The 24,610-nt window shown below is 38.3% G+C and overlaps 1 protein-coding gene across 1 annotated transcript; it reads right to left on the bottom strand.

Moving 5' to 3' along the window:
* Positions 1-821: 821 nt before the first annotated feature.
* Positions 822-16,291, bottom strand: LOC145784347 (heparan-alpha-glucosaminide N-acetyltransferase-like). Its single transcript, XM_082596148.1, has 14 exons — positions 16,166-16,291; positions 13,766-13,950; positions 12,872-12,984; positions 11,805-11,938; positions 10,451-10,569; positions 9,392-9,504; positions 8,803-8,879; positions 6,966-7,142; positions 6,571-6,696; positions 6,134-6,266; positions 4,226-4,460; positions 3,864-4,009; positions 3,337-3,449; positions 822-2,816 (listed from the first exon to the last, which is right to left on the bottom strand). Exons 1-14 carry the CDS (start codon positions 16,224-16,226, stop codon positions 2,635-2,637), a joined length of 1,914 nt encoding a protein of 637 aa, XP_082452274.1. The 5' UTR covers positions 16,227-16,291; the 3' UTR covers positions 822-2,634.
* Between the last annotated feature and the right edge of the window lie 8,319 nt (positions 16,292-24,610).

Raw genomic sequence — 24,610 nt, 5'->3', positions numbered from 1 at the left:
TCACAACCAACTCATCCGGAACCCTTTTCGATTGACCCGGACCCTTCCCAACTCATCCGGAACTCTTTTCGATTGACCCGGACCTTTCCCAACTCACCCGGAACCCTTTTCGATTGACCCGGACCCTTCCCAACTCATCCGGAACCCTTTTTGATTGACCCGGACCCTTCCCAACTCACCCCACCCCCTTTTTGATTGACCCGGACCCCCCCAACTCACCCCACCCCCTTTTTCATTGACCCGGACCCTTCCCAACTCACCCCACCCCCTCTTTGATTGACCCGGACCCCTCTCAAGTCACCCGACCCCCTTTTCGATTGACCCGGACCTTTCCCAACTCATCCGGACCCCTTTCAGTTGACCAGGACCCTTCCCAACTCACCCCACCCCCTTTTTCATTGACCCGGACCCCTCCCAACTCACCCCACCCCCTCTTTGATTGACCCGGACCCCTCTCAAGTCACCCGACCCCCTTTTCGATTGACCCGGACCTTTCCCAACTCATCCGGACCCCTTTCAGTTGACCAGGACCCCTCCCAACTCATCCGGACCCCTTTCAGTTGACCAGGACCCCTCCCAACTCATCCGAAACCCTTTCAGTTGACCCGCACTCCTCCCAATTAATCAGGACCCCTGTCTAATGACCCGGACCCCTCTCAACTCATTCGAACCCCTTTCAGTTGACCCAGTTAATTCCAAACTCACCTCTTCTTCACCACTTCCGGTTGATCTTGGCTTTTTCTCCTCAGCGGATGACTGAGCAATCTTCCAGTAGAATTTAGTTTCGCGTTATCAACAACTGAGCGGCATACGCGCCTTAACATGATCGCCTAATTTAATCTGCATGGAATGACATCAGTGGTGACGCGACGATGTGTCGTCATCCACAATAATAAATGGCGCAAATGTTGATAAACAATATTGTACACCACTGATAATGCAATGAAAATACACATGGTATGGATAATATACTCTTAGACGTTGACATGAGATCAGATACACAAGATTTTGCATCGCAAAATGTCTCTAACATAGCAATAAAAATTCGTAATGTAATGAGCAATCAGATATGGACAAAATGCGTTCTTGGTTGTCAGTGGCACGAACACTTTCTATCTTCAGCCACGTGATGAACAAACAAGCGAGTGTGAGGAAACATAGCGACTCGTCATTGCTTCCTCACTGACCCTTCGCTTTGTTGTTTACAGAAGGACATAATATTGACAAGCAATAGGGAACACGGTTAAAAAACAACAATAGCGTATTGCACCTTTTTAAATCAAATAACTTGATTCAGAAATACAGTAATTAATTGTCTGCACGCAAACAGCAAGCCAGTTTTGCAACAATTGACATGACGATAGCACGAGATTGACAACGGTGACAAAAATTCAAATCATCTTCCAACTGAACACGATAATTACAGCCACTTTCAAAATATATAATATTCTATATCATCATTTTGTCTTCTGCAGATAATATAATGACGACTAGATGTAAAAATAGTTTATACTTGAAATGCTTATTCACAATTTCTACAAATTTTAGACACGCAGGGGTTCCCAACCTGTGGTACGCGAAGGTTTTTCAGGTGGTACGAGAGTAGCTTTCGTTTTTTTTCTCACAAAAACGTGGATTTACTGCTTTATATTTTGTTTATCCGATTTTGTTTACAAAAAAAAAAATTCCCGAAGCCTATTCTTATATTGTTACGTAACTATTCTTGTTTTTTTCGTATCATTACGATCTTCAAAATACAGGTCATGTCAATTGTCAACAAGGAGCACAGTTGCTTTGAAAAGTCCTATGGGACAGTGGGCGTTAACTATGTTAAATGATTGCTCTTGATAGATATCATCTACTATAGGCGATAGCTTAGCTACAAATAGCGTTGAATAATGCTGGTTCTGGTTGTAAGCTAAAAATAGATTGGAATAAAATGTTCAATAACAGTTACAAGGAATGTTCTCAATAAACTTCTGGTTTAGTATAGCCTCTTCATATTCAACGCTAGCTTCCCATGCTGTTCCATAGCTACTGATTTCCCCTTCCATGTGGAAATGCGAGCAGGGATTTTCAATCATGATCTTCAATCAAGTCAAAAAATCGAAACCGACTAGGTGCGCCTGGAAATGACTTTCGATGCGCTGTTGCAAATTTACACTGCGCAATGCGCATCGACCAATTCGTGGACAGTAAACAAAAATCTCATTAAATTTTGTTGTGGCGCTTTAGTGTTATTTTAGTAGGCCGATATTATTCTTCAGAATAATATATGATTCGATCAAATTAGTTGTTCTGAAAGAAGTGGTACGCTTGGCAGTACAGAGCGTCGAAGTGGTACGAGATCGTAAAAAGGTTAGGAACCCCTGGACTAACGCATTGTAAAATCAGTTTAAAAATGTTGAGGTGAAAAATACTACAAGTCAATTGAACAATGCCACTGTCCAACTGAGTAAGATAATTACAACACCTTTAAAATGGTATTCTATATCACCATTTTGTCTTCACTAGATAACATTAACATAATGATGATAAGGCTTAAAAATGTTGAAGAGAAAAATACTGCATGAAAAACCGGTCAATTGAGCAATATAGAAATTGTTTCATGTTCCTTAACCGCATCATTCCCTTTCAGATTTTGAGGAAAAACTTAATCTTGTAGCAGTAGTAAGCAATGACGACCCAGTAAAACACTCCCAGCATGTTCATGGCCAACCACTCCGCGTGGGTCGAAAATTCTGTGGCCCCCCAATGAAAGGGGAGGATGCTGTGATACGTCTCATGACCCACGTACAAGAGGATGCTGTTCATCCCTGGAAAGAGAGAGAAGAATGAGAAAGTGAAATGTTAAAAATAGAATGAGATTTTCCACACAGACACACAATGGTTAGAGTGTTAGTTTATGAATCGGTAGATACAGGTTCGACACTCTGCCGAGTCACACCAAAAACTTTTTAAACGTAGCAATGAATCTGTTTCTTGCTTGGCATTCAGCAAAAGGAATGGACTGAGGGTAATAGTCTAATCGACTGCGTCTCTACGCAGTTGCGTTAACACTGTCTAAGTGTCTAAGCAATATCTCTACGGTGCTAGCGCTATATAAAAACATATTACTTCATCAGTTTTAAGCTTGGAAAGATTCTCTTTTTAAATTAGTGAAATATTCTGAATCACTTAGACCTTAGAGGACACGACCTCTTGGTTAAAGTGAAATTCAAGAACAGATTTGAATCGATAAACAGAATGAGAGTTGAACATAGATATCCAGCGTTTTTGAAACAATTACGTTTAATCACCGTCAGATTTTGTAAAGCAGATAAATTGTCAGCTCACCAACGAAGTGAAGAGGAGCTCCGGTCCAGATCTTCCAGACATCAACCATGTAGTAGATGGGGATCATGAGGAAGAAGGCCATGCTGGAAAGAGTCGTGATGAAGGTTGTAGTCCTGCAAAACAATAGCACTCATTTTGTTCATTGATTCAACGTCTAATTCCACTAGCACCGATTCAAGCAGGAAGTACATACCACTACACCCGGTTTTACATGGGGATTAAGGTTTTTGCTTGGACATGGCTATGACAAAGAATCCTCTTTTCATTTAAATGATTAATGTTCCCCATTAAATTCAAGATGTTAAAAAGACTCTACAAGACACGATGATAAACACAACAATGCTTTAGCCAGTACTACCAGAGATTGCCATGTGTTAACCATAACATTTAGAAAAAAACTGCAAATATATAAACAAATCTAATTTTAAATCGATCGCTGAACGTAATCTGCAGATTACTGCAAAGAAATAAGCAAAACGTGTATCAAGAAACACTTGCTACTATCAATAATATTTTCTGTTGCTCACCAAAGGTTTTTGTTAACAGGCAGCCATCCGTCATTGGCAGATACACTGCATAGGCCAGCAGAGATGGCTCCTAGTACCAACCCCCATAATAACCAGCGAATGGTGCGGCATTTTGGTTCTTTATAATACAAGAAGATCTTGCCCATCTAGACATATGTTATAACAGAATTATACAGAGCAGACAGTTGCATACATAAGCCCAAAATACCAAGCATCATCAAATAATTTGCCTTTTCAAGTTGTGCTGTTGGCCAGATTGGAATTGCAAACATAGGCAAAAAGTGCAGTAAATAAATGTGTAGAAAACCTATCAAAATTAAATAAATAAACTTAAGCAAATGCATGAGTGTTCTAATAGCCACCTGACAACCAATGAAAACGATGATACAGCCGTTTATTGAACCCAGAACACCTTCGGGATCATACGGAACTTTATCTTCTTCCAAAGGATAGTAAATGTTTTTTGCTGTGGGATGACCATACATATGATTTTCGCCAAATATCCACCTATCGATGTACCCCGCAGCCCCACCTATGCAATGGGGACCTGGGTATGTGCTGGCGTTCAAGGCTAAGCCACCTGGACCAATGTAACCCCTATTTGAAAACAAAAACGTTTGTAAATTAAAGAGACAAAACATTGCTGATGATTGCACAAGAATGGCAGAACTACAAACAAGACACTCAACTCATTCGGTTCAAAACAGCGGAACAACAGCGGAGTGGTGACCATGACGTCTATGTCAAATAAGTAAACAACTCATGGTTCACGGCATAAAGATATTTTGCCTAGGCAGATGGCTGTGGTAGACCTTTATGCCGTGTACTTGGTGTACTTTGCTGTACTTACACCAGAAAGTTTGTAAAAAAATTACATTTTTAACGTGCAAATCTTATCGACTAGCAAGTAACATAAAATATAGTGGTTTGAATTAATATAAATCTATTAAAATAGTAAGTCGAATGGTAATTGCAGATGGAGGACGCGAAGCTATCATTAAAGTTTTGGAAAACGAAAGAAAGCTTCTTCGCATGTCAGCCAGGGCATAGGCGCCGACTTTTCAAAAAACCTTGGGCGGCGAGAAAGGTGATGACGTCATAACCATAACGTTATTTTACTCAAGCAATATAGTCTTTGATTAAGCTTACTGTCTTGTTTATATTGACACCTAGGTTACCAACCGAATTTATTAGAACCGCTGCTTGAAACGATTAGTTTTACGCATGCAGTTGGAAAACAAGTCGATTCATTTCCTTTTCGTGCGAGTGAATAACAACGATCAAGACAGTGAAGTTATCGAAATAAAACGCAAAAAATCATGATCTCAAGCAGAGTGGAAATCCGCTATCAGTTTTTCTAACCTCGTTTCGCTCGTTTTGCTAATTACTTACCTTCAAAGCGCAACGGCGAAGTGTTTTCTTTTCTGCTTTTTTATCGAAAGCCTTTTATCGAAAGTGCAGGTATATTGATGAGTGTACGAGATGTATATATTTTCACAATATATACATACAGTGCTTATTGAAGCAAAACACGGATGGCAGTTTTGAAAAATGCATATTTTCTTTAACTTGTAGGCTATTCACGTAATTGTTCGCTGTGTCGTTGTTTCAACTCGATAAAGTTTGCTAAAATCGATTTCATGTTTGAAGTCACAGAAAAATCTAACGGACGTTTGGATAACTCGTGAAATGAGAATAAGTATTCAACCTCGCATTCGCTTTTTCGCTACCACGCGTTTTGACTTTGAAGTTGCTCCTCACGCGCGGGAAGATAAGCAGTGAGCGACTGTGAGCGTGCGTGCCGTGTGCATCTCAATAGCAATTCACGTTCCAGAGAAAGCCATGCGATCAGCTGCTGTTTTGGGAGCTAGAGCAGCGTAGTTTCTCGCTTTCGGCATTCTTTTAGTCCGTTTAAATAATCTAAATCTTTTATCTTTGAAACACCACTTGTAATAGTCATTTTTGTTGCCCCTCAACCATAAATTTACAGGGGGCGCCGCCCCCCGGCACTCCGGGAAGTCGGCGCGTATGAGCCAGGGTCCAATTACTTCAGTCAGATATTTTCTTAGCTCGGTGCTCTAACAAAGTCGTGTTCCTCTGACCGAAACGAAACTGTGGTATTCCTGTTTGTAAAAAGGCAAACTTTATCATTGATCCGGTTTTGTATGGTCTTCTAAACTAAACAATGACTGGGTCCCGGAAAGTACCAAATGGTGTGTGATTATTTGAAATATGAGAATAATGAATTATCAATACATTCCAGAACATACGTAGGACAACCAGGGACAGGCAAGTAGAAGGTGAGACCAAACCAAAGCGCCTCCAGACAGATAACCACCAGCCACTGAGGCCAATACAAGACAATGTCACCGATAGAATACCACCATTTTCTACTATTGCCATCTAAAATAAAAAAATATATAATTAATTGTACAAAGTCATTACAACATGCTATTTGTCTAGCAAATGAGCAATAGCAAAACCCTTCAACTAAACATAAAAAAAATACTGTAATTAGGTAAAAAAACAGTACTGCTTTATTTGCACAACAATCTAACCTCTTAGTGTAATTTATTAAGAATCAATTTCGCTATAGTAATATTCAGCTAGCACATGAAAAAAGAAAATTTGAAAAATACGTAAAACAAAATAACCCGAGAATCCATAGGTGAAAAACATACATAAAAAATAAGAATTTTTTCAGCACCTTTCAAAGTCTTCGATTCCAACGCATCGGGAGCTACATGAAAGCTCCATTGCAGAAGAAAGGCAACAAAATATGCGATCGCAAATCTCTGCAGCACACCAGGTACCCGAAGTGTACTCCACTCCTCTAAATAAAACAAAATCAAACAATTTCTAGGCTCAATCTTTTAAACTAACCAAAAGATTATAATCTCGTTAACCCCATTCTCAGTTAGATTGGAACTTTCGTTTTTATTTCACCTCGCAATTGAATAAATAACGATTACAAGGTAACTTTACAAGGATTACAATAAACATTACAAGGTAACTTTGCAAACTAACCCGGACATTGGACAACAAATCATCATTTTCTACATTTCGTAAAAAAATGTTGTCTTGTTGTCTCGGATTACTCACTATTCTGGTTTATTACAGTGATTCCCAGTGCAAACAATATCAGCGTTCTCCGCACGAGTTTGTATGCAATGTTCAACCGCGGCGTGTCTCTTCGTAGGAGACTGTTCACAGAGAGAGGGATGTTGACTCCCATGATGAACATGAACCACGGAAAAACAAGATCCGCTACTGTGAGACCTGGGATGTTACAAAGTCATTCAATTAGTAAGTTTTTGAGGCTGTTTTTCTACAATATTTAGAAAAATGGGGTATAAAAATTTGTACAATGTACAATTATACTGCAAGCGGTGGGAGCTTGAGAATTGAAACGAGCCAGCGAAGGGCCTTATAAAAAATAAAAGCTATTTTTCACAAAAACATTCGAAAATGCTTGAACTGTTTCAAGATTTATTTCAATAAGCCACATAATAAAACTGGTAGTGACATAGCTCAGACCAGTTTAATTAAACTTTTCGGTACAAACGCTTTAATACATGGCGACCTGGTTTGATACACCAGGTTAGTAGATCTTGATTTTCTAATCAACACAATTTTGATCTGGCAACACTGTTTTATGGTAACTTTGGTAGCATTTTTCTCCTGACCGAACTGTTAAAAACACTTCAGAATTAACTTTTCTTGATTGCAACACCAAGATCTACTAATTGCAAGTATTGAACGTTTTGTGCTCAAAAGTGCAACTGAACCGGCCTGGTCTCTCGTACTATAAATTATTCCACTCAACAACTTTCAAAAATGTATTGTTACTTCCCACCAGAAGAACACTACTAATGTTGAGCACGTAAAGAAGAACCACTGAATAAAGCAGATGACGAAAAGATTAATTTTACCACTTGAAGCTGTGGTCGCTTCTTTCTATAGTTGAAAAGTGAATTGCGCAGCTTCTTGATAATTAGGAAGTTTAATTTCACATAAACGAACAATGTTAGATGCGGTAAAACTTAAAAAACTAAAGGCGTATTCTGATACTTTTGATCCCATCTTTGCAGCCATCATCCCACAACACTGAGTGGGCAATAAATCACTTTACTATATCAGGGATGATGGTTAAAGTTTTCCATGATTATATTGTAATTTGTCAATCATTAACTGGTCAAATTTCATTTGGCTTTTGACTGCTTTTTCGATCAGAATTAAATAACAACAGACTATCTACAGCCCCGATTAGGGAATGCTGCTGCACACAGTGATATTCAAACCATGCAAGCAAATGCTTTCTTTACATCAAACACATCTCATCAGGCTTTTCACAACTAATACAACCACTCGATTTTCGTGGCATTACTTCTCGTTTCCATTGTGATTTCAAAGATGAAAAATTATTATCTTTCACCCAAGATCTGTAATTAGGATGTGTGACGTTTCACAGCGGTTTATAGCATTCTGAAGAAACTCTTCACGTTCAGTGTCAACAACGACCCTTCAAATGGGATATACGTCGCCTGGGGTAAGCACTACAGAAACAAATGTAAGCAGCTCTTTGATGGCATTGATATAATTACAATGCTGCCAAGTGATGTTCGATTTGAAAAAGATTCATTAATAAGCCATTTAATCGATGTCGACACTTTTAAATCGTTTGAAAACTTGGCAACGTTGAAAAGACGAAAAACAATTTTGTCTAGCCCGGTGGCCATCTTGACTTTGACCGACTCCAGCCAGGTAAAGTTGATGTTTTTACTTCGTTTCAACGTCCCTAATATGGTTAAATCACATCGCTGCAAGCAATACCATTCCAAGCGCTATGGGCGAAGAACCAGAATTGCCCGCCTCCATAGTTGACAAATATCATCACTACTAAGCAGAGCCTATAAAGAAAGAGGTGATTAGTAAGTACCGTTCCATGCAGAATGACGGAAGAACCAGTAATAACCTCCTTTGAAGTTGACAAAAATCATGACCACGATGCATAATCTGAAAGATGGTTTCACTTGAAATCATGTGCTTTAAATCAATGTATTTGTAAATTCAAATTTTTCACTACACCAACAAACACACTGAGTTCGAAACGATTATATTATGCAACTATCGATATCTCATGACTCATTTTCATTTTCAAAATTTTAATAGGCCTAATTGAAGTTAAAATTGATCTGATGTCGTCATTTTTGGAACTTGTAGAGTTACTTTTCGTGACAAGTTGCTGTAATTTTTAACAATTTTTTACAAGATTCTATTTCGATTGAAATTGTTGCATTTTCTTCAGATATAAAATTGGTTATCAAATACTGTATATCAAGTTGCTCGTCTTAAAATCAGGAAAAAAAGTTCAGAAATTCATAATGCAAATTGAAACATTATTTTTGGTACATTAATAGCATATTTCGTACAATATAAAATATTTTACGTCACATTACAAATTGTTACGAGCACAAAATTTACAAATGCTCTTTTTATAACAGAAAACCATTGAAAACACGTCTTACCCACGAAAAGTGTCAATTGATGTCAATCTCTCCCTTGGACGGGGAGCTGCTTCAGCAGGAGGAGAAGGAGGAGTGAGATTGTCATCAGTGGATGTAGACGGTTTTGCATCATCCTATCAAAAAGTTAAATTTTAACTTCAAACACTTTTGTGAAAATATTTCAACCTCTTGAATACATTCTTTCGTTATAATACGGTATATCATTCTGTGTGCTTCAGCGTTACATTTGTTATGCGTTTGACATTCAGCTGGAGAACTGATGGAACAATGATGCTTGTCTATGATGGAACTGCTGCGCTCTGAAAGGAACATTCCGGGACTAGGCTTGGTTTTGACAATCTTTGTTTCATATTTTCGTGGTAACTTGACGAGTGATTGCATGAAGGAAGCCGTAGCCCTTTACCAAGTAACAAAGTGGTCGCGCGACACTTGCCCCAATATCCAGTCGGAGTCACCGCCACTGACTCAAGGGTGATAAAAGAGAGCACTTCGATAAATGGACTTTGGACTGGCGTACAAAATAAAGTTTAAACAAAGTACATTTTCATGAAAGTGCCAATATTGCGCAGCTGCAACTGTCAAGCTTGCACATTGCACAAAGTATCATTTTTGGCAACATAAGCCATGGAACGAATTAAGACGTTGCAAGCATATACTGAATAAACAAGCCACGCTGCTTGACCAAGGTTATAATCATCACCTAACGGCACAGAAATAAAGTTCAGTGGTTTAATCTTTTCCGCAACACACACATAAACGGTGTCAGATTTTCATTGTCAAAGTATAAGAAAAAGAAGACACATTAATCTAATTAACAACAATCAAGCCTACAAAGCACGCGTGGACAAATTCATCGTTTAACTTCAATGCACGATTGCACGTGCATTGGTATAATATATAACTGTATTTTTGTTCTAAAGTCTGAAACAGCACCCTGGAACTTTTGAGTTTGTAGATGTAAAAATCTAGCTAAGTTGAATATTTTGTCGTGTTTAACGCCGGCTCTCCAAGAATACGCGTTGTTCAATTGTATCGTCACTAAAAGCGAATAAAACGTACCGATACGTCACTATTCAGAACTTCATGGGACCCTGACAACTTCCTTCTTTCGTAAAGCCAACATCCAATCGTGTAAAAAAGTCCAGTTATCAACAGAATCAAAAATGCAACCAAGATGGCTGAAAAATTAAAATAGGAATGAAGGCTGAGAACGTTAATTACACTGACGTAAGTGACGTTATTTAACAAGTGAGCGCAAATGATTTACGAGGGAAGCAAGTTGTATATACAAACATAATATGGAAAACGCATAAACATTATGCCAGTGGATACAAGATAGGCGATGTGCTTTCAATGCATCATCCTATCAAAATCCATTCCTACCGAAATTTTTTTCTCATTATGTATCTGACCTGCAATGTTGAAAGGCAAATAAACAGTCTCTCTTTTAATGTAAAAGTGTGATAATGGTCTAAATGGCTAGCATGGAAGCTACACCGTTATGGTTAGCGAATTGCAATTGCTCGCTGTACTAGCGAGTAGGCTACTCACTACTCAGCCTTGTGCTGATAGCTAGAATGAAAGCTTCCTTCTTCGACAAAATGTGATATGTTGCACTTTTCCGAATCGTAAAGCACTAAGTTTACTTGTAAACACATTTTTCAAAATCTCCACATTCTAGTAGGAAGATTTGTATAGAGAAGCTAGTGGTGTCAAAATGATATGGCGCTCAATGTTCAGCACCTGCGAAGCAACACTCTAACCTTGAGTTTACCAAACTGCACGCAAGACATTATAAAAGTGCCTCAATTTTCTTTTTTAGCAAACAAGGCACATTAGTATGGGGCTTTACTTTAGTGCTTCAAGCTGAATCAGAGCCACTTAGAGGTAAAAGGCCACTTTATTGGGATTTGACATCATCACTAATAGAAGAGGTCGTTACACTTATAGCAAGTTTTCTTTTTCTGCCTTGTTTCAAACGTTCAGCAAAAGAAGACTGTATCCCAAAGTCAGGAGTCTGACCAGCTTTGCAATGAAATGTGTTGAATATGTTAACATTAGCATTTAAATCATGCTGAGGCAAAGACATTGTTTTGTTTAGACTTTTGTTTTTGGATTAGTTTTGTTTTTAATAAGGACATGGCATATGGTACTTTGACGTCTACAAAAGGGTTTAGACCTCTAGTATTTTATTCAGCATGTAGGGTTTAATGTTAATACAATATCTCTCATATTTCATAACACTGTCTTTTTTCCATCACGTTCGACATTCTAAATAAAATGTAATCTAAGTTGCCATGGCATTAATTATTTCACAATGCACCAACACAACAACTGGAAACCACACGTTGGTATTTTGGGTTCTAAACATGGTCAGTTGGTCAAAGTAGTGGTAGGTTCAGTTCAAACTTACGTAGATTGCTGTTCCAAGGTTCCTTGTCTTTTGACAATGAGATTGAACAATTGTATGTTACGTCCTTAGAGACATCGGCCGTAAAGTTGATGGAATACTCACCACGTTCACCAAAGAAATAATGAAGCGTTGCACTAAATATATAAAGGTTAAAACCTAACTCACCGGTACCATCATAAAATGTATGTACACTTTGTCATCATGCAAAAAAGGTCTCTGGTGGTAAATTTAAGCCTGATGGTAGAAAATTATAAAAAAACAAATACAAAGGAGAGGAAATTTTCGTGTCAACTTTAATAATGTCGTGAAATGTCTTGTTTAATACGGAATGGCCTGTTTCGGTGAGTCCGATCCCTATTCGGTGATTTTTTCATTTTTTTTTTAAATTATTGGGTACCGTAGCCTAATCATCATTGTCGTTTTAGGGTTAGGGGTTAGGAACTCATCGAATCGGACTCACCAAATAGTAGCAGACCCTGTTTAATAACAGACATTAAAAGAAGTCTTTCCAATATTGCAGAAACGATCTCACCACACACAACAATTAAATTAGGGTTGACTTTACTCAATACTCAACTACTTAATTCAGGAAAACGATAGTGAAGACAGTGAGGCATACCTTAAAAGTACGAAATTAAACTTGCCTAATCTTAAATCTAAGATTTCTAATTTAAGGTGAGCTCAGAAGAGAAAAACTTCTCACAGATGCTTGGCATGGTAATCTTGTTAATAAGCTATTGTGCGATTTTGCATTAGTTAGCAGATGACTTTGCAAAGCTAAGTATTTCAATACTCATAGAAACAAAGTACAAGAAACCTAACCCAGTACCACTGGAGGCAACAATCATAAACAGTTCAATTGATTCACCCACTAAACTGTCATAAGTAAAAAATCTAATGAATAAGAAGCTTTTGTTGTTTTATTTAGGCTTAGGCTACTAATAATTTTGCAACTGCTACAAATATGATATCATGTGTTGGCAGTTGAAAATGTGAGAATATTATGATATAACCTAAACCATTGCCAGAGATCGCCTCAAAGTGTTCTGATCTTACACCCACTTTACCTGCAGTTTTCCACATCAGCTACCAACTTAAGTGACGTAGGCCATCTAGTGTCAACCAACAAAGTGATGTTTGTATGGTGGGGTTTGATTTCATCAACTTGGTAGTAGATACACTACAGAACAAAGCAAAAACAATTTAGTGCAAACTTTAATGCTTTAGCATGAGCATCATTATCATCAAAAGGACTTAACTCTATTATATTATAAGATAATACATCATATTAATGTTTATGCAATAATACATAAACTGCTTCTTGTCATTTACAATTTAATTCAATAGATACCTAAGAAATTGTACAACCACTAATAGAAACCAAAATAATCTTGACAGTCATCTAATCTTTTCATTATTATAAATAACTGTATTATAGTTTTATATATTGTAATCGGATTCTCCGAATTGGATTCTCTGAATAGTAGCAGACCGTCATAAAAAAAACAAATCACTGATCTTTAAAAACAAGCCAGTTTAGATGTGTCAAATGAAATTATAATGAAATTGTTTTTATGAAAAAAAAAAAAAAATGTTGAACTTTATATCAGAATGCATCGACAATTTGAAATCTAAAAATAATGACAAAGAAAATATAACGTATTTAAGAACAACTTGCATGCCCAGCAAGCTGGTGCTAGAGAGAAGCCCAATTCCGAATCCTTGGATGCACTGCCTGGTAATTCTATTTTCAAGGAAAATGTACGATGAGTTCAAATTGCAAATAATATAGGCAACACGATAACTTGCTTGTATTCATCTTACATTTTCTTGAACTTTGATACATATGTGAAAATACAAAAAGTCTGAGAGAAATAAGAAAAAGACATGTAAGCTCCCTGAAAGAAGTTATGAAAGTGGTGTGATTCCTGAGAATATGTTAACAAAACATTAATACTTACATTATGACAGTTATCTGACAAAGACCATATTTGAAGGAAATTGTGCTCTTTCAATCCTTGTTTGAAAATTGTCAATTTTGCTGTGTCTACTTTGAACTTCAGATCAGTTTTCATATGGGTTACATGTTCAGTAACATCCATGGTAAGATCAGTGGCATGGGACATTTCCAGAACAGGAGCCTTTGCTAAAGTAAAACAAGTGATGGATAAAAACTAACAATATTTGCGTTATGACTGTTAGCTACAATATGTTCTGTATGCTTTTTAATACATATTGGCAGGTGACAATCTAGTTTGTAAACGGTAGTTTGTTGTATAGTAAGAATAAACCCATAAAACCAAAAACTAAAATTTTCTGAAAAAATGCACAATATCTGGTCTTTTTAAGATCAAATTAGGCTTAATATAGAAAGTATACACTACAGCCAAGCTAAAACATGTCAGAATACAAAATTAATGTTGGAAATAAAAAAAGAAATTACATGGGTAATGGGTATAATGTTTTTTAAAGAGACTTCATTTTTCCAAAAACAAATTTTGCAAACACAGATGACCCCACAAGAAAGCAGAGCTGTGTGAATACTTAAAAAAACACTATTGTCAATGACAAGTAGTAAGCATAACAAATTTCATAAACAGAAATATTAGAAGAGCTCCAATGTAAAAATACCAGAAAAGTCGACAAAATTACTGCAAATTCTCTTATTTAACTGTCTGAGTAGCCAAATTTGCATTTTGTTTTTCATCCACTGTAATATAAATACTTCACCACATTTAGGTTTATTTTATTCTGATGTTAGCTCCTGAAGAGAGTCAGATGAAAACCAACAGCTTCGAGCTATGTGCAACCTTCTACTCGCAATTTTCAAATTTTGTACAACCAATCAATTTTTCACTTATTTAGTGAGAAGAATGTGCCTGTACAAAGTGTACATTGTCAAAGCTTTTAAAATGTTGGTATGACTTTACTTGGGCATAACTGCATGTCATCTTCAAAAAAAGTATTGGTGCTGTTTTTTAGCACTGAATCCTGCTTCATAATAGAGCATCGCTGTTAGTAAAGAAATTAGTTTTTCATGACAAACTTTTTAAACGATCAAATAAACTTGGTATGCTGAATCCCAAACAAAAGTAATGATGCTATTGCTGATATGTTTGGGTGTTGTTGTTTTGAACTACAAATAAAATAAATATACTTTTTGCTTTAGCTTTTCAGTGTAAACTTCCATACAATTTTAGCCACTTGCTGAAATGTTGCAAGCGCTTATCACATGCTCAACTGCCATCTGCTTAGTTCATAACTGCTGACTTGTAAGAGATTTGTCTTGGACACTGGACAGCATATATATTTCTTATTTTTATTCATTGTTGTTTGAATTATCACAAAGTATGGTTCAGAAAAGTTGATTGTTTTGCTCCCACACATGATGTCTTTTACCCAATTTTCAGAGCAAAAATCCAAAAGAATTTTGACATTACCTTTTTTCTAGTTTCATTATTACACTGAAAAGCTATGTCATAAAAAATATAGACATAGCAAGTGGTGATTCAATTAGTTAATTGAAAACATGTAACAGAAAAGAGGATCTGTCCGTGCTTATAGCTTAGTGGTTAAACACCTACTCAAGATCAAGCAGTTCTCTGGTTCAACTCAAGAGGCGTATACTTGAGCAATGCACTTCAAGAACTGTTCTCTATTCAGCAGTACCTGGTGGATAAAGAATTCACAAATGTCCAGTCAACACTTGTCAGTGACCGAATCTGTATCAGTGGATCTTTACAAGTATGCAATGTAGTTGGGATAACAAACTAAAAGCTTTATCTCCTTGAAAATAAAGATTCCAAAAATACAATATAACAATCAATCAAACTAAATAAGAGCCCAAGATTGCAAACTTGAACAAATAAATAGCATTCATTATATTTAGTACCCATTGTGATGTGGCCTACAATATGTAAAATTTTGTAGTATTAAAAATGTAACATGCAGCACAGTACACACATACGGTAACTAGAAACAGCAAATAGTTAATCTTATCTGAGCTTATTTTGGCACGCCACCTGCTTGAACTTATACCATTTGAGATACCAAGGCATTTTGGAGCTGGTGTACAAGTCTAAGCCCAGTATGCCCTGATAAAAAATACCATGACGTCATTGGCAGGAATCGACCAAGGCACATGGGTTGAAGTGTATAAACAGTAAAGCAAAGGTACAGTAGTTTCACCAGGACTACCGGTACCGGTATATGTTTAGTTGATTCCTGTAATAATGCCCTTTCATAACTCATGCAGATACATCATAACTTAGTGGACAAATAGGCTCCTTTGAAAACTTAACAAAAGGCTAAATTGGTTTAACTAATGTTTAAAAATATATATTGTCTGGAACTGCACTTACCCAAAGTGACTGGCAAAAAGATCAAAATCATCCATTCAAAACAAATTCTGAGCTTTAACATGATGATCTTTGACTAGGCTATGACCTAAACACTAAAGATGGCAACTAAGCAAGCCCTAGTTGAATATATAGCAAAGTAAAAGTTGCTCGACGACCCTATCACATTAACTGGTGTTAAGAAATTTTAAGTATTACAAAAGATTGTTCACAAGTAAGTACGGCAACATCAAAAACGGTAACAGAACTCAATTCATATGAAAAAACTAATTACATGATAAATCAATCAATGTTTTGTTTGTCAGTAACAGGAACATAGGTACTACATGCTTGAAATATGCAATATACACAATACAAAAGTTACACAAGTTCCCATAAAAAATATCAACAGAACTTTAAAACTGTCAATGTCGAATATGGGCATTCTTGTCTGATACAAATAAATAAATAAAAACAAAACTGAAGCCTAACCTAGCAAACCGTACTCTCCCTAAATAGGCTACTATATTTTAGATTTTTCTATTTGCATAAATGCATTGCACTTACGCCAGTGGTTCTTAACCGGGGGGGGCGCAAGCTCTACAACAATTTCAATTTTTTTTAATTACCGGTAGGTACTTTAATGTCCTAGGACCTACGGTATGCTGTTTGTCGTATTTTGTATTTTATTGTATTTATTTGTATTCTGCAAAGCATTGAATACTCTCAACCTTAAGCTTCAAGGGAAAAACATCAACATCATTAAGCATCATGACATCATTCGAACTTTTATAGCTAAACTTGACCTCTGGAAGAGTCGAATTGAACAAGGAAATCCAGCGAGCTTCAGTAACTTGGATTCTGCTCTCAAAGATGGTAACTTTGAGTCTGAGTTGAAGAAACAAATAGAAATCCACCTTAATGGATTGAAAGCGGAGTTCATCAAATACTTTCCAGATCTGGATGAGAAGCGTTAAACCTGGAAGTTCATCAGAAACCCGTTTCAATGCAAAGTAGTTAATATTTTCGAAGAAGGACAAGAGGATTTTCTTGAAATGAAGTTCAACTCCACAGCTAAAGAAGACTTCAAAGAACTGGAACCTGAGACGTTTTGGGCCAATTACCTTCCTGTTTACCCTCTTATCGCAACTCGGGCTCTTCGAATTCCAACAATGTTTGGATCCACGTATCTTTGTGAAGCTGCATTTTCTGCTCTCGTTGCTATCGAGACCAAGTACAGAAACAGGCTGAGAGTTGAAGGAGACTTACGTTGTTCACTCTTTGGAGTTAAACCTCGCATTAAAAACCTACCGGTAGTTGCTAAGAAGCACTGAAGCAGTGTCAAGTATCTCACTGATGTGTACAATAAACAGACAAAAATGCAATTTTTTCGGTATGATACTTATTTAAAATCTAGGGGGGCGCGAGGCTCATGACCATTATTGAAGGGGGGGTTGATAGAAAAAAAGGTTAAAAACCACTGACTTAGGCTTAGGCTACGCGCTTGTTTGTTCGAACTTCGAAATCGCTGTTATTGAGTGTTGCCCGATACCATTAAGTGATTTTTAGCTTTCTTAAATACATGAACCTGTTCGAGCTCATACCATATGAGATACCAAGGTGCACGCTGTATTTTTTTTTATGGCAAAGTGGTCTTAATATGTTCTTCCATCATAAACTCATTACGTAAATAGGTTATGGGGCTGGTATGAGTCAGTTGCAGACATAGGAGGGGGGGAGTCGCCCTCTTAAAACACAGAAAAGTAAGCTAACATTATTAACGGTGTATTTGCAATGTTAGATAGACATGTAGACCTACGCACCTGTTGAAATGGGCTCTAAGGGTATACTTCTTGCATTGTTCCCTGGTATGAGCAAATTATTTCATGTAAAAAGGCAGGTAGAAAAGGTGGGCTACAGGGGCGTAGCCAGAAAAAATTGGGGGGGGGGGGAGCAAATAAGTATTTTCACACATCTCGGTAAGCCAGGCAATGAGTTGGCAAAAGCGAAGCACCACTGAGGACTCCGCCGAAAACTTAAAAAAAAAACAATGCTGTTTTGTGCACTATGTATGCCTTAAATTGTGTGTACTTATTTTTTTGTGATTTGAATATCGACATTCTTGTCTGATAGAAACAAATAGTAGTAATAACAACAACTTTGATAAACAGTTAACACACACAACAATCGGAAGTGACAGTCCGACTCCGACACGACGCAGATGACATCACCGGGCGATACTTTTCTCTCACTTTCAACAAAGTTGCCAAGTTAGCCTGTTTTGAATCAAACTTTAGTAGCAAAAGTTTAAATTTCTGTAATTTCAATTTTTTTCATTTGTTGGAAAACAGCAGCAATGATAACCAGCAGCAAAACAAAGGTGGCAAAACTACAGAAGTTTACAACGTGCATGCAATGCAGATTTAAATGTTATGTAGATGAAAGTAAATTACTCACTGCCCACAAACCTAACAGTTTAAAATAGATGAATTTGTTGAAAGAACCAGTTGGCTCCACATAACTTACCTAAAGCAAATGGAGATGTTCCAGTTGATGAAGCCAACTTTGCAAAAATAATAGTTTTGTTGGACATCGATTTTATTTTTCACCACTAATGTATTCCAAGTTTTTCAGAAAACAGTACCGTAGCTTGCAAAACTGCTTGTATTGTTTTGCATGTTTAGTTGTAAATACGAGGGTATTAGTCTGATGCAAATCTAAATTATAATAAATAATTGAATTTTAATTTGTTTTCAATCGATATATTTGCTTCAGATATGCACGCACGTTGTACATCCACATTTTAAAATAGAAACAATAAAATACTAATACTGGAAGAAAGTTTCCAAAAAAAGTTTGTCTGGCAACGTCAGGTCCAGCACCGCTTTAAGTTCTTAAAAAACGTAAAAAAGGGCAAGGTTCATCTTCATCATCAGCCAGGCGCAAAAGCGTACTTGGATTTTTGATGAGGATTGTGGTGGATTTAGGTAGGATTAGGATTAACATGGTGGATTTAGGTAGAAATGAATGAGCCATTTTTTTGGTTGATAAGTAGGCTATGAATGATTATTGTGAAATATTTGATCCTTGGATTGAGAAAGATTAATCCTGGCAGTGTGCATACTTGTACTTATAGGGTGGGGTGAAAAAGTACTAATTTTGGATTTGAGCATTCTCTCGCAGATATTTCTTGTGGAGGTTTGAGAAAACATCACACAAAAAATTTCAGCGATTTTTGACAACAGGAACCTACCCACTTTTTGAGTTGAAGTTTCATAATATTTCAAAATATCCCTAAAATTTCAAAGTTTTTTTCGCATTATTTAAAGTTGATATAATATTGTAATATTTCTTTTATACCTAAAACTATTAGTTTACTTATGTGTTTTTCCCAATATGGGGCCAATAGATGCAAATTAAAGTAGGGTAATGAATCATAAAAAGTGTAAAAATCTTGGATTTTTCTAAAAATTTACCAAAGTCAAAAGTTACACTATCTAGTTTTGTATGGGCCAATAATTCCCGCATCCAATAATTTCCTCGTCGAATAGGGCCTCGTCGAAAAAGTGCCGCGTCGAATAGCCGTTTACCCTTTTGTGATTGTCTGACAATTTGATACAGACGGTCTTCTTTCGTTTGAAACTAGATCAAATTTCAGGACCGGTGGTGGAGAGCCAGGTGAGTGTAGCTTCGTCCAGCGTTGCTATACCACGCGTTCCATTTGGTGCCTTGTAGATGGGACATTCGAGAACGACATGGTCAGCAGTTTGTTCCTCAGCTCCGCATTCGCTGGCCGATGAGGGAGCCAGACCCCACTTGTGCATGTTGGAGTGGATTTAGTGGAAGCGACCGACTCCGGTTCGGATTCTTTTGAGCTTGACTCAAGTCGGCCGAGGCAGGTCCATACCAGGGGGGTGCGCCACCGGGTGGGGTATAAAACCATGTAGTTTGATGTCGGTGGCGCACCACGCTGCTTTCCAAGTATCTTCCATGAAGTGTGCTGCGCTGATGGCATGATCGCTGAATAGATGTGGTAATTCAACAGCAGCTGGCACAAAGGGGTGTATTGACTTTAGTTGCCGGGGAGATTCCTGAGGTGGGATGTTGAGTTTTGCATGGAGCAAGTGGTTAGGATCCCCCGCTCGGCGAGCCAGGTGTATTATGGCTCCCTTTCGGCGGAGCTCAGCAGGTTGGATGCCTGCAATGATTGGTAAGTACTCTGTTGGAGTTGGGCGCAGGCATTCAGTCTTCAGTCACAGTTCGCAATGCGTCGTTGATTGGGCTGTCGATGAGGCGGGTGTGGGCACTGCGGCACCAGGCAGGGGCGCAGTATTCAGCAGTGGAGTGAACCAGAGCCAGGGTTGCAGTGCGTAAGGTGTCAGCACCTGCACCCCAAGTTGTGCCTGCCAGACGTCTCAGCAGGGCGACGCGAGATGTCAGCTTTTTGCGTAGTGACTGTAAATGGTGACGGTATGTGTAAGTGTAACCCCAAGGTATGTTGGTTCTGGGCAGGGCGGCAGAATTTTGCCGTTAACGGTCACTTTCAGGTCACGTTTTGCCTCCCTGTTGTTGACATGGAAGACTGCCGTCACAGTTTTACTTTCGCTGAGCTTCAGTTTCTATTGATGAAGGTATCCAGATATGGTCGTCATGTCTTGGCTCAACGTCGTTTGTAATGATTGCCAGTCTTTCGCAGAGTACAAGATGGCAAGTCATCAGCATATGCATATTTGTCAGATGTTGTTGATGGTAGGTCGTGCGTATAGACGTTGAAAAGGAGGGGAGCCAAGACTGATCCCTGTGGGACACCATTTTTGAGTCGCCGCAGTCTACTTGGTTTTCCGCTTCCGGTGGCAAGGGTAAAACTCCTGTTGTGGATGAGTTCCATGATCATTTTGACCATGTGCCTGTCAGGGAGTAGGCGGAGTAGCTTGTAGACTAGGCAACGGTGCCAAACAGTGTCATAGGCTGCTGTTAGGTGGATAAAACAGCCCCCGCTTTCTTTTTTGCCGAGAAGCTCTTCTCAATATCTTAAGTTAGTAGTGTGACTTGGTCTACAGTTGACTTCCGGTGTCGGAAACCAACTTGTTCTTTGGGAAACAGTGGGTCAATTATTGGTTCGACACGGGCGTAGATCAGTCTCTCAAGGATCTTGAAAGGGATGCAGAGCAAGGAAATGGGGCGATTTGCATCGTCTAGTGGTTTGTTTGGCTTAATGGCTTAGGGATTGCGACGACCAGAGATCTTCTCCATACTTTAGGAATCTTGAGGCGGCACAGGCAGGACGACAGGAAATTGTATAACCAGGACTTTAGGACATAACCAGCGTGCATGATAAGCTCTGGACATATCCTACCTGGACCAGAGGCCTTACCAGGTTTTAGGTGCTTGAGGGCAGCATTGAATTCGCTCCGTGAGAAGGAGCTAGAAATGCTCTCCTAGTCTGGTGTGTTGATCTCCCAAAGCTTTGTCACTTCTTTGGTAACAAACCGATCGGAGATATGGTTACACGGCTTATATATCCCATTTTTTATTACCTGCGATGCGATCTTATTAGCAGGAATGGGACATTGTCGGAGTGATTGTCTTGATCGTCCGTAAGGTTATTGAGTGTGCTCTACGCTGTACGGCTTGAGTGCGAGAGATTGGATGGTCTCTGTCCAGCGTTCTTTTTTTTTGCATCGAGTCATTCCAGAAGAGCCTTGGCGGCTGAGGGTGTTGTTCGACCATCTGAAGAGCTAACAAAAGATTGGTAGAGGCGCTCGCACTCTGCATCCCTAACACGGAGTGTAGTTACTTCTACGACCGCAGCACACTCTGAAAATGTGATAATGGCAATGCTTGCGGATGACACCAGAAAAGTTCGAGAAAATGCAGTCATGGCAATATTAAAAATTCGCAATGGGGCAAATATTGGTGATAGATCCGTTCGGAAGTTTGTTGTTCCAACGATAAATTATGAGGCCAACCATTATTCGACATCACCGTATATTTATGTTATGAACATATCTTCACAACCACAATTACATCTGATTACATCATCTCATATCGTGAAAGCAAAATAGAAGTGAAAAGCTATCCAAACCACTCCCAATCAGTAGAAAGAATTGTGAAAATGGTGACTGATGCATCGTACAAAGTGTGTGGGTTTGATAGAAGACATGGATTCATCCGTGCTGGTATAGCTTCCAGGAATCTGATTCCTGCTGCAGATACAAAGGCGCACTACAGCCAAGCACATTTGTAGATACTGTTAACACTAAAATCAAGTGCTAGTATATTTGTGTTACAATTGAATTAGTGACTGTTGAATCCAATTGATATTGCATGACTGTCATTTTATATTCCCAAAACTGATTTTAAAATGCAATGGTATTCGATTTTTGAAAAAAATTGCATGTTTTTGCAAAAAAAATTAAAGCAATCGAATCTCAAAACCTAAACAAAACTTGTATTAGAAGCTAATCCAAGTCATTATTAGTGCAATGTAAAATAGTATATTAAACATAGCCAAAAAAAGTGTCTTTAAAGTTCTATTTTCATAAGCATATGTTTTGCATATTTTTCGAAAAAGGCAGAATTTTCAACCCAAAAAGTGGGTAGGTTCCCAAGGTCAAAATTTCCTCAAATTCGGTTTCTGGTCGTTTTATGTTGTTCCACAAGAAATATCAACGAGACAAAGCAAAATTTTTGGTTCACCCCACCCTTAAACTACTGACGCAGGCTCGTCACTGAGATGGCAGGGTGAAGTTTTTGCTTGTTGAAATGTTGTGTTGTCTGTGTATTATTCCATTAACTTGGTTCTACTAAATGGAGAGAATTTCTTGAATGTGTTGCTCAAGCGCACATCTTGAAAGTCAAATCAGCGCTACTACAACTTAATGTTATCATTTCTTCCTGAACAAATTGGGTGCTTAACCATCTGAGCTATTGGGACAGAGTGCTATTTGAAGTTGCCAAAAGGTTGTGAGTGTAAGTGAAGTTTTATGTACGGTACCAACGAAGTTGAGAAATGTTGGCTTGTGGAAGTCGACGTCAAAACATGGCCTACAGCATAGGCGCCTAACTATATTTTTGACCGTGGGGGCGAAAGCGTGTTTCATCAGCAGCAACGTAAATTCAGCGAAATGTCACGCAGATGGATGACGTAATTATGTCGTCACACTAGGATTGCTTTTATTGCCACACTCGGAGTTATCGCTACGTTCGACCTACCGTTAATTATTATAAACAAAACTCGACCAAAACACATGCTATGCGTCTGCGTTGGCTAGCGGTTGGTGGACTGCGACTCTGCTAAGCACAAAATAAAGTTTAGCAACAAACTAGATTTAATTAAAGTAACGAACGAACCAGATTTAACGAACTAGATTTATTAGCATGAAACAAGAGACGAAAAGGTATACTGTAAATGGAATGCAAATACTAACTTGATCATACGCTTGAAAATATACCTGTTGAAAGCAAAAAAAATCATTCATGTTTACATCAATTCAACAGCACGTCACCTTTGAATAAATTTAAAAGTTGCTGACATCCGTAAACAGCCCTTGAAAAATAGTTACGGAGAGACGTTTGATTAAGTTTTCGACTTGACATTGCTCCCTTTTCTCTACAATATCGGAACTTATCGCTTACCTGCTTTCAAGTTTCAATTCGCTGTAATACGCCCATTTTCGTGTTGCAGATGAAACAAAAGATGCGCATATTCCCCGACTTTGATCGGGTTTCTATGGCAACGGTCGTGTGTGCGCCATGCAGTTCGCGCGAGTCCGTTGGTGTGTTGATTATGCCACGTGTGCGCAATGCGGTTTGTACCAGCCCTTGTTACGTTGGTTTGTGGTTACCTCGGGCCGAGACTTCAAGTTCATTTTCACAGCAAGCGATTCACTGCCGCGACAACTCTCTGCAGAGGTTTTGACTTTCGAAAGCGACATCGAGTCTGTTTGCAAGCGCATTAAGCTAAACGCACGCTGCGTCAACGTAGCAAATTATGTTGTTTTTGGGTGCATTCAACATCTGATGACATTGAATCGACGCAAAATGGTAGATTTTTGCTATGTCTTAGGCAGCAAAATCATTGCTGTCTAAGACGCAGACGTCTGCGTCTCCGTCTGCAGACGTTAAATCAATGTAAAAATGACAGATTTTTTTTGTCTGGGGTGGGATTGTAGCATCGCTACTCGTTCTAGTGATTATTTATCGCGAAGCTGTTGCGGTTCGCATTTAAAAATGTTTTCCTGCTGCCGATCGCTAGTTCATCCATGTTTTATGTATTAATGCAGCATAAAAAGTTGCTCCCACGCAAAAATATGCGTGGGGGCCTGGCCCCCACGGCTTAGGCGCCTATGGCCTACAGGCAGTGTTAAGCGCGATAACTCATTTTTCAGTTAAGCGATAACGATAATCAATAAACGAAAAATGCCTAAAGCGATAACGATAAACAATAAATCAAAAAAAAGTTAAGCG

The sequence above is a fragment of the Aplidium turbinatum genome, chromosome 15 (assembly GCF_918807975.1).
Source record: "Aplidium turbinatum chromosome 15, kaAplTurb1.1, whole genome shotgun sequence".
NCBI classification, from domain to species: Eukaryota; Metazoa; Chordata; class Ascidiacea; order Aplousobranchia; family Polyclinidae; genus Aplidium; species Aplidium turbinatum.
Note: the sequence above shows the minus strand (reverse complement) of the source record. Positions and strands in the feature narration are given on the sequence as shown.

Excerpts from the sequence above, each read along its gene's own strand:
- LOC145784347 (XM_082596148.1), bottom strand. The coding sequence starts at position 16,226 with ATGTTAAAGCTCAGAATTTGTTTTGAATGGATGATTTTGATCTTTTTG. Across the intron at positions 7,143-8,802 it reads CCGTCATTCTGCATGGAACG|GTCTCACAGTAGCGGATCTT; the intron begins GTACTTACTAAT and ends GTAACATCCCAG. Across the intron at positions 3,450-3,863 it reads CCTGTTAACAAAAACCTTTG|GACTACAACCTTCATCACGA; the intron begins GTGAGCAACAGA and ends ATTGTTTTGCAG.